Here is a 12,300-nt window from a genome sequence, read left to right as displayed (position 1 = left end):
ATTGGCCGAGATGAAGCGAAGCCACTTTGCTATTGGGTGAGACGCCGTCTCCTCGCTTCGTTTGCTCGGGCTTCGTTCGCATTTGCCAGGTTCCCATTGGCCTAGCCGAAATAGAGCCTTTCCGCCCTTGCTCCTCATTGGCTGCGGCGCCGTGGTGGCTCTGCCCACTTCAGGTGAGCTGAGAGGAAACTCCGAGCTTCGCCTCAATTGGCAAAAGTTCGGGCTCTGCGGCCCCGCCCCGTGGCGGCGCCGGGCTCGTTGTTATGACGACACGGCCGTAAAGCCGCCATCTTGATGGTTGCGGCGCCTTGCGACATGGAGGCCGCGATGGCAACGAGCGCTGGGTCGGCGGGGCTTACGGCAGTTGGGCCACGGGGACAGGAGTGTGCGGCTGAGGCGGTCTCCGGCGCGAACCAGGGGCCCGCCGCCTTCCTCAGTCTCCCGGCGCCTTTCGGTGAAGAAGGTACCGGCTTGGCAGATAGGCAGGGATGGGGAGGAGGGAGAGGTCTCTTACTCTCTGTAAAGTAATGTTCCTCCCGAGGAGGAAGGGGTGCCCGTGGTCCCCTCAGCTCTTTGTGCAGCCCGCTCTTGGGCTTGTTGATACAGCAGCTCGTTAAGCCACCCAATAAAGGTGAAGGTCCAATACGATGGGAGAGTGGAGGCCTCTCTATTCTGAAAATTACGGTGTCGCGCCTGCGCTCCTCCTTCTTTGGAGCGAGGAACGGCAAGCGTGGGACTCACTTGCAGGCAAAAAGTTGGTTGAGCCTCGGGAAAAGAGTGCCACTCAGCCTCCTGTCCGGTTCCTCGCTTCCAGCCTCTACAACTCTCAGAACTACTACTCTCATGAGCCTCAGTCAACGTGGCCATGCTTGAGGTTGATTGGAGTTGTAGCCCAAGACACATAGCTGTCAACTTTTCCCCTTTCTTGTGACGAATCCTATTCAGAATAAGGGAATTTCCCTTAAAAAAAGGGAAACGTTGACAGCTATGCCAAGACATCTGGAAGGTGGCAGGTCTGCGAAAGCCGCACTGAGCTTTCAGAGTCTATATCCCTGAAGTTTCACTACTTTTTAATCTAACCCAACACCTGTTCTTTTAAACCACAGCCTGGATGAGAATGATCAGGAACACTGCTTCTGCTAATATGCCAGAGTGAGGAAAGAAACATGACAGACTTGTTTCTTAGCCAGAGTTGCTCAGTTGTAAAATAGCTCCTGCCTACATCTTTTCTCTGAGAAAGCATGTATTTCATGGTCACATTTAAGAGAGGACAGTGGGAGTGCTGGGAATGGGGATTTCAGCAATGTAACTTGTGCAAGCTGCTGTATTGAAATTCTCTTCTACACAGCTTTTTAGGGTGCAGGAGCTCTGCCCCTTTTTGCGCTTGACCCTTATTAAGCATTGCAAAATCATGTTCAAATATTAATCAATGATAAATTCTTCTCAGCTTGTTTTTCACATTTACTGGATGCTTTTATGTCAAGGTGTGTTCTCAAGCTATCCTATCAATGCTTAGGTAACAGTTTGTACAACTTCCTATCATATATTGACCAATATAAGCTAGAAACCAGCTGGTCTGAACGCTTTGTCTTTGTTATTCCATTTGAACGCTTTGTCATGTTATTCCATCTGAAGATGGTGACAGTTTTCTTATCCTTTGAATTTTAGATGAAGATGACAGGCACAAGTGTGGTCGGTGCCAGGCTGAGTTCACTTCTTTGGAAGAATTTGTACAGCACAAATTACAAAAGCTTTGCCAGAGGCAGCAAGATACTACAGCAGTAACAACCCCGGCAAGTTTCCTGAAGCAGGGTGTGGGGAAGGCGATGGCTGGATTCTCTTCTAGCCCTGAGACTGCTTGCTAGGACAAGTTTTCTCATTGAGGGCAATGGGTGGGGGAAAGCATGACAATATTGCTCTAGTAGTTTTGGGTAATTCCTGGATGGGTTTGAGGGAGGCTTAGGTGTGATGCCTGGAAATTCACAGGTGTCTTTTTTAAGTCCTACTGCAAGAGTGGCAGGGTAAGTCAACTGACTACTGTTGAAATCAGTAGTGGGAAGCCTCTGGTCAGTGGACCTAATTGGGCCTGGCATGGGTCCTCGTTTGGCTTGTGAGGCCATTTCCCCCAAAGCACACCTCCACATCTGATGTCAGGTTTTAAGGCATCTAAAAACATGATTCCAAAGGAACCACTGAACCTCAAAAGGAGTTCCCAGGTGTTCCTTTGCAAGCAGCACTTGATTGGTGCAGACAACAAACCTCCATCACTTTGGGGAAGAGTGAATAAAGTGTGAGCAGAGAAATATTTTTAATTTTGCATCTCTCACTGTTTGGCTATAACTATTGCAATATGCATTCTTTTACTAAAACTCAGTTTGCTGCACAGGTCATTTCATCTGTTGAAGAGCCTATAACTGTAGCTCATATAGTTGTTGAAGCTTCTCCAATAACAGAAGAAATCAGCAACACATCTGCAATACTAGGTATGTTCACCAAACTTTCTGAGGTATTTTGAGTGTTTCAATAAACTTGTAGAAAGTACATAAAGGTAAATCAAACAGTATAAGCTTGAATTCCATAATCCTTTGACAACCCCCCCCCCTAATAAAAGTTCCTAAGTAAACTTTTCATTCACAGCTTGTCATGGGGATAGGTAGCTGGTGAAAGAACAGCAAAAAAATTGTAGGAGTAAACATTTCTCACAACACAGGAAAATGCAGTGTTGTTGCTCAAGGACCCAAGCTGTTTAACTCTAATAATTAACCTGGGGTTTGATGAAGTAGCAAAGTTTCCAGATGAAACCAAATTATGCAGGATGGTGAAAATCCAAGCAAACAATGAGAAATGTGATAGGCTCTCCAAACCAGATGAACAGTCGGCAGAACGGCAAATGAGGTTCAATGTAAGCTGAGTACAAACTGAGGCGAATAAGTTAGGAGAATAACAAAGAGAACCGCAAGTTCTGGGTGCAATGAACTGGCTGTCCAGGAAAGAGAATTTGGGGTTGTGAGGAATAACTTAGTAAAACTATCAAATGCACTTGCAGTGAAAAAGTGAAAAAAATATACAAGACAGTATTATGACAAGGATCAAAATGGTCATTGTCATAAGACCTTTATGCAGACTTTGATAGTTTGTATGGTTTGATAGTATCTGGTTTACTGTGTGGTGTTCTGGTTGCAGGTAGTGGGCACATCAAAGAAGTCATTGTAGCTGGAGACCATGTATTTGAAAGCCCAAATGGCCACATTGATGGTGACCCTGGAGAGGGGCAGGATAGTCCTGAAGGCCCAGAAGAAGGGGCCTCCATGGAGCTCATCAAAGTTAAGCTGCTGGTTAATAAAGAAGGCCGATACGTCTGTGAACTATGCCACAAGACATTCAAAACGGTATGTTTGAAGTTTGTACCAGATCGTATAAGATAGTGCTGGACAAATAAGGAAATACTGTAGAGATTTGCATTTATTTATTTATTTATTTATTTATTTATTTATTTATTTATAGATTTATTTATTCATAGCATTTGGGTGGCTTGCAATAGACAAGTAAAAAACTCAAATCTGAATACAGTGGTACCTCGGGTTACATACGCTTCAGGTTACATACGCTTCAGGTTACAGACTCCGCTAACCCAGAAATAATACCTCAGGTTAAGAACTTTGCTTCAGGATGAGAACAGAAATCCTGCGGTGGTGACGTGGCAGCAACGGGAGGCCCCATTAGCTAAAGTGGTGCTTCAGGTTAAGAACAGTTTCAGGTTAAGAACAGACCTCCGGAACGAATTAAGTACGTAACCAGAGGTACAACTGTACAAGTAAAATGTTGCCAAACCTTCAAAATCAAAACCAGATTTTAACTTTTATGTATACGCCATCATTTTTGCCTATACAGTCGTACCTCAGAAGTCAAACGCCTTGCGAGTTGAATGTTTTGGTTCCCAAATGGTGCAAACTGGTTTGTGAACGTTCCGGTGATTGTTCCGGTTTGTGAACGTTCTTTGGAACCTGAACGTCCGTTGCGGCTTCTGATGGCCTGCAGGAGCTTCCTGCAGCCCATTGGAAGCTGTGCCTTGGTTCCTGAATGTTTTGGAAGTTGAACGGACTTCCAGAATGGATTCCGTTCAACTTCCGAGGTACAACTGTGTGTTTGTTTTTGTGTGTGAAATATGTGTGTGCTTGTGTAGCTACAGCTTGAAATTCTCCATTGGTTAAAACAGGTGATCTGTGTGCCTGGCAGCATCACCAATAGTTCCTTTCTCCTTGCTCCAGGCCAGCATCCTCAAAGCTCACATGATAACTCACAGCAGCAGGAAGGATTATGAGTGTAAGATATGTGGGACATCTTTCAGGACCAAGGGCTCACTGATCAGACACCACCGTCGTCATACAGGTGAGAGGACAGATTGGTTTGTTATAAAATCCATGATGGTGCTACATGTGTAGAAAACCCCTCAGTGCTTGTTGGTGTATAATGATTGAGTCAGAATGGACAAACCCCCTCTGCTGGCGACAATGGAAGGCATGAGAGCCATGCACTAAGCCTCCAGTTTGCTAGCACTGCCAAAAGGATGCTACTGTGGATGCTATGAAAGGAACATCCCATCGGGATCCAGTCACGTCATCCCCATCTGCTTCCTTTTCTGAGAGAAGCAGAAGAGGGAAAATTTCTTAGCTGGAGTCCATTGGCCATTTTCTTCCATGTTATAACTCTTGTCTTTTACTTCTCAACCTGTTAAGATGAGCGTCCTTACAAGTGCAAGAAATGTGGAAAAAGCTTCCGAGAGTCAGGAGCCTTGACCCGGCACCTGAAATCCTTGACTCCTTGTACCGAGAAAACCCGCTTCAATATGAACAAGGAAATAGTTGTGAGCAAAGAGGATTTAGCAGCAGGTCAGTGAAAAGACCAGCAGCTTGCCCTGCTGTTTGTACAGTTTTGTTGTCTTTCATTGAAAGTATTCTCTGTTGGTCCAAAGCAAGATGCAGCTCATGTCTATGGCAGATCTAGAAGGCAGTTGAGTAAGGGGGGACATTTCTGACCTCACATGTGGGGTGTCCTCTGTGACTTTGCCTCTGTTTTCTGAGAGGCCTTTTCTTGTTGAGTAGCATGGTGGCTAAGCAATCAGGCTCTGAATACAGAAATCCAAGTCTTGCCTCTAGGAGGCCTTAGGCCGCAACCCGCAACATGCCTACTTTAAATAGTTGCTTGTAAGCAAGATGGTGTTTGAAGTACTTCAGCAGTTTGAAAGCATCATGTAAATGCAGAAATATTGCAAACAGAGGAAATTGCTTTGGATGCTGGGGGAAGAGAAGACCTCAAAGTGGGAAGTTGTATTTGGGAGCTAGGCTGCTTGCTGAGACTCCTGTTTGCTGCTTTTTTGAAGGGTCAAATGACTCCACTGTAGAGGCTGTTCCCTCGCTAGCAGCTCAGTCTGTGGAGTCCCCTCCTGTGATTCATTTAGTGACGGATGCAAAAGGGAATGTCCTCCATGAAGTTCACGTCCAGGTGCAGGAGCTCCCAATCACAGAGGAGAAATTGTTGGGCCAAGAGGTTAGTGCCACCCATGATGAGGGGAAGGTTGGCATTTGGCTTAGACTAGAGACACACACTGATTTCCAGTTATGGGTTTGGCATGATGAGACAACATGCCTGACCAGTCTCAAGGGGCTAGGGGGAAAGAAAATTCTAAAGAAGTCTTGCTTTGAAATCTTGGAGGTGATAAGTTTACCTGGATAATTTCAAGCCCAACACAAGGCATCAAAACTCAAAGCTCATCTGCAAGAAAGCAAGCAGTTCTAAATAATGTCTCCCTCTTTAGGAATTTGAGAACTTTTGGTACGCTCTGCACAGGCATCTGAGATCAGTTGGCTAACAGAGTTTGGTTTTTCTGTTTAAGAGAGTGGGTCTCAAATTGTAAGACGGGCCACTACTGAGTGTGTGTAAGTGTAAAATTAGAGAGGGTAAAAAGATTCTGTAGCGAGCAGGCCCAGTGGTAGGGGTTTAATGTTGCTTCCTCAAAAATGGCTATTCTAACTAAATTGCAGAGAGGCAAGGAACATCTGGGAGTTAAATCCCAATCTAAACCTTGCATATGGCATTCTCTGGGAGTCATTTGCATTTTCTGATGGGTTGTGGGGCCTGGGAGAAGAGATGCCAGTGGTTTCCTGAGTTCAAAGGGCTGAGGAATGCTGGCTTAAGAGAGAGCTTTTAGCAACTTCTGGGGCTAAAACAATTGGTCTCTACTTTGCAGTTAACTGCCCTGCATCTGTCCCTGGTTTTCTTTAGCCTTCAAATCCTGAGGATCTGCCCCCTGAGGGAGATGACAATGAGAACTTGCTGAGGGAAGCCATGAGGAATTCTGGGATTGTGATAGAACAGGTGTCCATGGAGGAGGCGACCAAATCAGATGAAGCCAATGAGGTGACTGTTGCAGAGGAGTCAAAGAATGAAGAGGTGGAGATGCCCGAGAAGCTGTGTGGGGAGCAGTACGTGAAGATCGAGCAAGCAGAAACTGTAAGTTTGTCAGGGTAGCTGTTTTTCCTGTATTTAGGTTAACTCACCTCTCCTGAAGTCAGGTTTGGCTGATTCATGACAACAGGTCTTGGTGGTGTGCAGCTGTATACGGGTTAACACATGACGTGCGCCGCCCTTTGCTGCCTTCAGTGCTGCTTTAACAGTGGCATATGCTGCATTTCAAATAGGATATCCCGATTCAAGCTTTTGCAATGTCAAGTACTTATGCTGCCCCCCTCTGTCTCATAGCCAGATGCAGATGCGACTGATGAGGGCCAGGTGTGCCCCTACTGCAGTGAAGTCTTCCGGGAACACAGCTCCCTTGACCAGCACATTAGCAGACATTTTGGTAAGGGGACATCTTGTTGTGTCTCGTCAAGGTATCCATGGACAAATTGCTTTCTTGTACAGCCACAAAGTTTTATCAGGCTGCAGCTGGGTGGCTTTCCAAGGCATGCAAATAATTTATTTTCTCTGTTAGATTGGTGCACATTGCTGCAAGATAGCATAAAACTAAAAATAGTTTGAATGCCTCAGAATTGCTGAGAAATTATTTACTCAGTAGCAAAAATGGTAGATGTCTCGGGCTTGCTCAGTTATTTAGCTGAGTATTGCAGATACTGGCTTTAAGTTTAGCTTCTGTATGCGGGTTAGTCTTTGAGCAAAGGTCAACCCCGAGATCTCTGGCTAAATCAGCCTCATGCCTGAGGCACCTGTCGTCTTTGCTACGAACAGAAAATTTATGGGCAGTTCTTCTGCGGCTATGAAGGCAGTTTCTTCTTTGATATTCTACTGCCTTGCATTTTCAAATGTCATAAATACTGGATATTCTGCCTGCTCCAATCCTCTTTTTTTGTGAAACTTCCCACCCCTTGCCCAGACTACAAACCTTTCCCATGTGAAGAGTGTGGCAAAGGATTCACCAAGGGCTACTTGCTGAAAAAACACCAGGAAGTGCACGTGAACGAGCGGCGGTTCCGTTGTGGGGATTGCGGCAAGCTGTACAAAACAATTGCGCATGTGAAGGGACACAGGAGGGTTCACTCTGATGAGCGGCCATATCCTTGCCCCAAATGTGGCAAGAGATACAAGACGAAGGTAGGAGCCCCACATCTTTTGGGACTTGTTCTTTGATGGGAACCTGGTTAAGCTCCAGGGCCGCATTCCCTTTTAGGTGACCTTTGGAGGGCTATGTGCCAGTAGGGAAAAGTGGGCAGAGCAATTTTACCTTGGCATTAGCACTCAAAGTGACTGAGAGACTTGTGAGGGGCATTGCTTTCCATTTTGCCCGAAGGGCACTAGTTGTGCTTCTCTAGAGTTCTGAGTGTCCTGGAAGTGCTCAAATGAAAATTTCCTGAAGGATTCTGCTGGGCTTTGTGCCAAAAGTTGGGTGGTTTATTTTTCTTTGCAGCAAGTCTGCCTCCAGTGCCTTGGAGTCACCTGTCCTTTATTTAAAAAACTGCTCTTGGCAGACAAGCAGCTTTGTTGACGTGCTCAAAGTGAAGCAGATGATTTTTTAAAAATACTTTTAAGAGTGGTGTGCGATGGATAATGCTTCTGTCTGCTCAGGAGGTCCAGTGTAGGAAGTTTGCTGCATTTGTCTATGTTCACTCATGGCTTCCATGCTCTCCTGTCCTGCAGAATGCCCAGCAGGTGCATTTTCGGACACACCTCGATGACAAACCATACGTCTGCCAGTTCTGCAGTCAGGGATTTCGGGAAAAGGGTTCCCTGGTGCGCCACATCCGCCACCACACAGGGGAGAAGCCCTTCAAATGTTACAAATGTGGCCGTGGTTTTGCAGAGCATGGCACCCTCAACAGGCACCTGAGGACCAAAGGTAAGGGAGCTGTCTCTTTTCATGTAAAATGCAAGCTGGAGCCAAGGACAACATGTGCTAGCTTCTAGAATAGGAGAAGCTTTTTGGCAACCCCATCGCCCGCCATCTCTGTAGAGTGCTATAACATTTAGAGGCCAAGAGGTTGGGAGGCGGGTGCAGAACCTTCCTGGTGAAGTTTCTAGAGGTCAGAATATTGGTTGATCTTTTGATCTGTGGTGGTGGGGAGAACTGGATTTCTTGTAGTGGCTGAGTATTTGTTTAATAACTTGTATAAATGGCTTAATATTTTAAAATGTTATATAATAGTTCGTTGCTCCCTGAGCAAATAACCCAGAATAAGGAAACAAGCTATATTTGCAAACAGTGGGGCCAAGAATTTGGCATTCCTTAGCACAGAGGGTTTTTTTTAAGACAGGATATTTTGATAAGAGACTTGAGCATGTCAGGATTGAACATGTACAGTATACAGAAATTATTTTAATTTGACAAGAGTTACCTTATCCGTCACCTAGGTGGCTGTCTGCTTGCCTTGAAAGAAGCTGAAGAAGAAGCAGTGTCAGAGGAAGGTCAGTCTGCTGACAATTTGGCTGCAACAGTCATTTCTGAAGATCCTCCTACAGTCCTCGTGGAGTTCTCTTCGGTGGTGGCAGATACACAAGAGTACATCATTGAGGTAGCTGAGCAGCACTGAGGGAGAATCTCTTGGAGAAAACTAAGTTTTCCTACACTGCAGGGTTGGTGGGTGGTTTTCAGTTGTGGTTTGTCCAGGGGCAGCGAGAGCCAGACTGTAATCTGTCAAGTGCTTCTGAATAGAATAGGCCGGGCTTCACCAGCCCGGTTCATTCTATTTTTGAACCATTTTCATGAGCACCAGCATCCTATGGCTGTGCTGGCTGAGCCTGAGAGGCATAGCAGAAGGTATGCGGTGGATTGGGCCTGGAGCAGAGAGCATTCCTGAGGACATTACCTGCATGTGATTACACTGCAAAGTAAAGTTCCTACCTTAGGGGAAATCTGTGTTCTCTCTGTTTTAGACAGCTACCGAAGAGATGGAAACCACGGAAGCTGCTGAAATCATAGAAGGAACAAGGCATGAGGTAGGTTGCTCTCCCTGAAGAGGCTCCTTACAGTCCTTGCTACTAAAATCTTTAAAGCTTGAAGTGATTAATTCATTGATAAAATTACCAAGAGATGTCTTTGTAGAAAACACACACACACACACAAGACTAGGCAGCCTGTTTGTTTAATACCTTCTTGGGTGGGAGAGTGGATCTAGGAAGCTGCTTTCTACTGGGTCTGCCCTCCAGGATCTAGGGCAGAAAAAGGTCTTTGCCATCCACCAGGGATTGAACCTGAGGTTTTCTGTATGCAACACAGGTGCTCTGTGTCCACTTCCCAAAGTTCCACAACCCCTTTCAGAGAGGAGAACCTCCCCAGTTCCTGGCACTGAGAAAGAAAAACAAGTGGCTTGGTCTTAAAGCGACTCTGATTTTAAAGCAAGAGCCATTGCCGAACTCTGTATTTTCTCTTCTCTTCCCCACCCTTTATCTTTGGACTCTTCACACCCCATCTGTTAGTTTGCTGGAGGAGGAAGAACTTGCTAGTTTGGAGCTGGACAGCATGTCAGATTTGTGTCCACTTATATATTCCTTTGACGCAGGTGGCGCTGTGGGTTAAACCACAGAGCCTAGGACTTGCCGATCAGAAGGTCGGCAGTTCAAATCCCTGCGACGGGGTGAGCTCCCATTGCTTGGTCCCTGCTCCTGCCAACCTATCAGTTCAAAAGCATGTCAAACTGCAAGTAGATAAATAGGTACCTCTCCGGTGGGAAGGTAAACAGCATTTCCGTGCATCGCTCTGGTTCGCCAGAAGCGGCTTAGTCATGCTTGCCACATGACCCGGAAGCTGTACGCCAGCTGTCGGCCAATAAAGCGAGATGAGCAACCCCAGAGTCTGTCACGACTGGACCTAATGGTTAGGGGTCCCTTTACCTTTACCTATATATTCCTTTGCACTTTATAGGTGAAAAGGAACTAACATTTATTCATTGTCAAGTAGTTGACATACCCCCTCCTTTAGGGCTTTTTGGCTCCATGGTTTTTGTTTCTTTCTCTCTGGACACATTTTTAAAGGAGCGGCTGTGCTGGCTAGGAGTTGTATTCTGAAACATTTGGAGGGCACCACCTTGGGGAAGGCTGCTGTTCATGAAAATGTATGCCACACTTGTCATCCTCTGTTGGACTCAAACTACACGTGCAGCAACTCTGGTACAGTGTGTGCAAATCTGGCTTTGAATCATTGGTGTATTTCCTTCCTTCCATGCAGGTGGACAGTCACATCATGAAAGTAGTTCAGCAGATCGTCAACCAAGCAAATTCTGGCCATCAGATAATTGTCCAGAATGTCACTGTGGCAGAAAGTTCTGCCTTGACACCCGATGGCACGGACGCAGACACAATTGCCATAGCAACTCCTGAGAGTCTCACGGAGCAGGTTGCCATGACGCTGGCTTCAGCCATTGGTGAAGGAGCTGTGTTGGCCACAGAGGGGAGCAGCGAGGCTGAAGAGGCAACAGTGACAATGGTGGCATCCGAAGACATTGAAATAATGGAGCACACGGGGGAGTTTGTGATTGCCACCCAGGAGGAGGAAGTGGAGGTTCAGACTGTTATAGTCTAAACCAGGGGAGAGAGAGCCATATCTACATTCAATGTCTGGAGGCTGCCCTGTGGGTGGTCTTCAGTGCTGGGGCACTCTGGTGGTGCCAAAGGGCTCGATGACTAGTGTCCTCATAGCACTTGTGCTCAGCTGCTGCTTGTTGAAATCAGGCAGTGATGGAGCGAAGCACTTTAATCTTAGCTTAGTGGGAGGAGAAAAAACGGATGGTGGGGGGATTTGCAGGGAAATTAAACTATGCCATGCAACCAGAGGCCTCCTTTCTGGGGCACCTACTTGCCTTTCATATGTAAGTCCATATAAGGCATGGAATGTAAGCTATTCATAATGGACGCAAACTTTAAAGAAAAGTTTGAAAATGCTTTACTATACAGGAAAACAGGTTACCTTAATATCCTGCAATTGCTACATAAAGGCCACAATGTACATTTTGTAACCATGTAACATTTAATTGCTTATTGTACAGTTTGTAAATGTTTTTAAAATACATAATTTTCTACAAAATTCTGATGTAATAAAAAGAGAGCTATTATTAGATGAAAGCTGGTTATTTGTTTTTTGTTTTGGTAAAAAGTAGCTGACACTTCTCTTATCCTACAGATTAAATGTAATCCAGCAGGACTCTATATGCCAGACTCTTGAAATGAATGTTAGTTGTGCAAAAGCAGTCAGTAGCCTTAGATTATTCCAGTTAACAAGTTTCTAGTTCTCATGATTGGAAACTAGGGTAGTGCCTAAAGTCAGAAGCAAGCAGGGGCTTAGGGCTCCTAATCAGAATCATAGAATTGGAAGGGACCATGAGGATCATCTATAGTCCAACCATAGGGTGCACCTAGTTTTCAGAGGGGGAAATCAAGGGGGGGAAAATGACACCCCCCCCAGCTCTGGGAGCAGCGGACAGGCTGCACGCAGCCTGTGCACTTCTCCCAGACCTTCTCCCTGCTATTGCGGGAGGTGGGGGAATTCCCCCATCTCCCGCAAAAGCCCACAGGAGGGAGAAGGGACTGACTCAGCCCCCAAGAGCGGTGCGCTCTTTAAAGCCCCCAAGAGCGGTGCGCTCCTGCGGGCTTTTCTACGAGGTGGGGGAATTCCCCCCCCCCTTGTAGAAAAACCGTGCACCCTTTAAAGAGCGTGCGGCTCCTGCGGGCTTTACAACCAAGCCTGTGGGGCTGGCGGTGGGGGGAAGCGCTGCTTTCCCCCACCGCCAGCCTCCAAACCAGGTCGGGGAGTAGCACGAAGGCGTTGCGCGCCTTCCCGCTGCCCCCCGATCCCGA

The 12,300-nt window shown here is 46.3% G+C and overlaps 1 protein-coding gene across 1 annotated transcript; it reads left to right on the top strand.

Annotated features, from left to right (window-relative positions):
• Positions 1-34: 34 nt before the first annotated feature.
• Positions 35-11,568, top strand: E4F1 (E4F transcription factor 1). The gene is made up of 14 exons (XM_083584699.1): positions 35-463; positions 1,669-1,793; positions 2,387-2,483; positions 3,184-3,389; positions 4,269-4,389; positions 4,737-4,889; positions 5,381-5,547; positions 6,283-6,510; positions 6,760-6,859; positions 7,391-7,608; positions 8,152-8,350; positions 8,863-9,023; positions 9,385-9,447; positions 10,676-11,568. The coding sequence occupies exons 1-14, from the start codon at positions 295-297 to the stop codon at positions 11,027-11,029; spliced, it is 2,361 nt and encodes a 786-aa protein (XP_083440825.1). The 5' UTR covers positions 35-294; the 3' UTR covers positions 11,030-11,568.
• Positions 11,569-12,300: the final 732 nt, after the last annotated feature.

The sequence above is a fragment of the Podarcis filfolensis genome (assembly GCF_964270895.1).
Source record: "Podarcis filfolensis genome assembly, chromosome: 14".
NCBI lineage: Eukaryota > Metazoa > Chordata > Lepidosauria > Squamata > Lacertidae > Podarcis > Podarcis filfolensis.
Note: the sequence above shows the minus strand (reverse complement) of the source record. Positions and strands in the feature narration are given on the sequence as shown.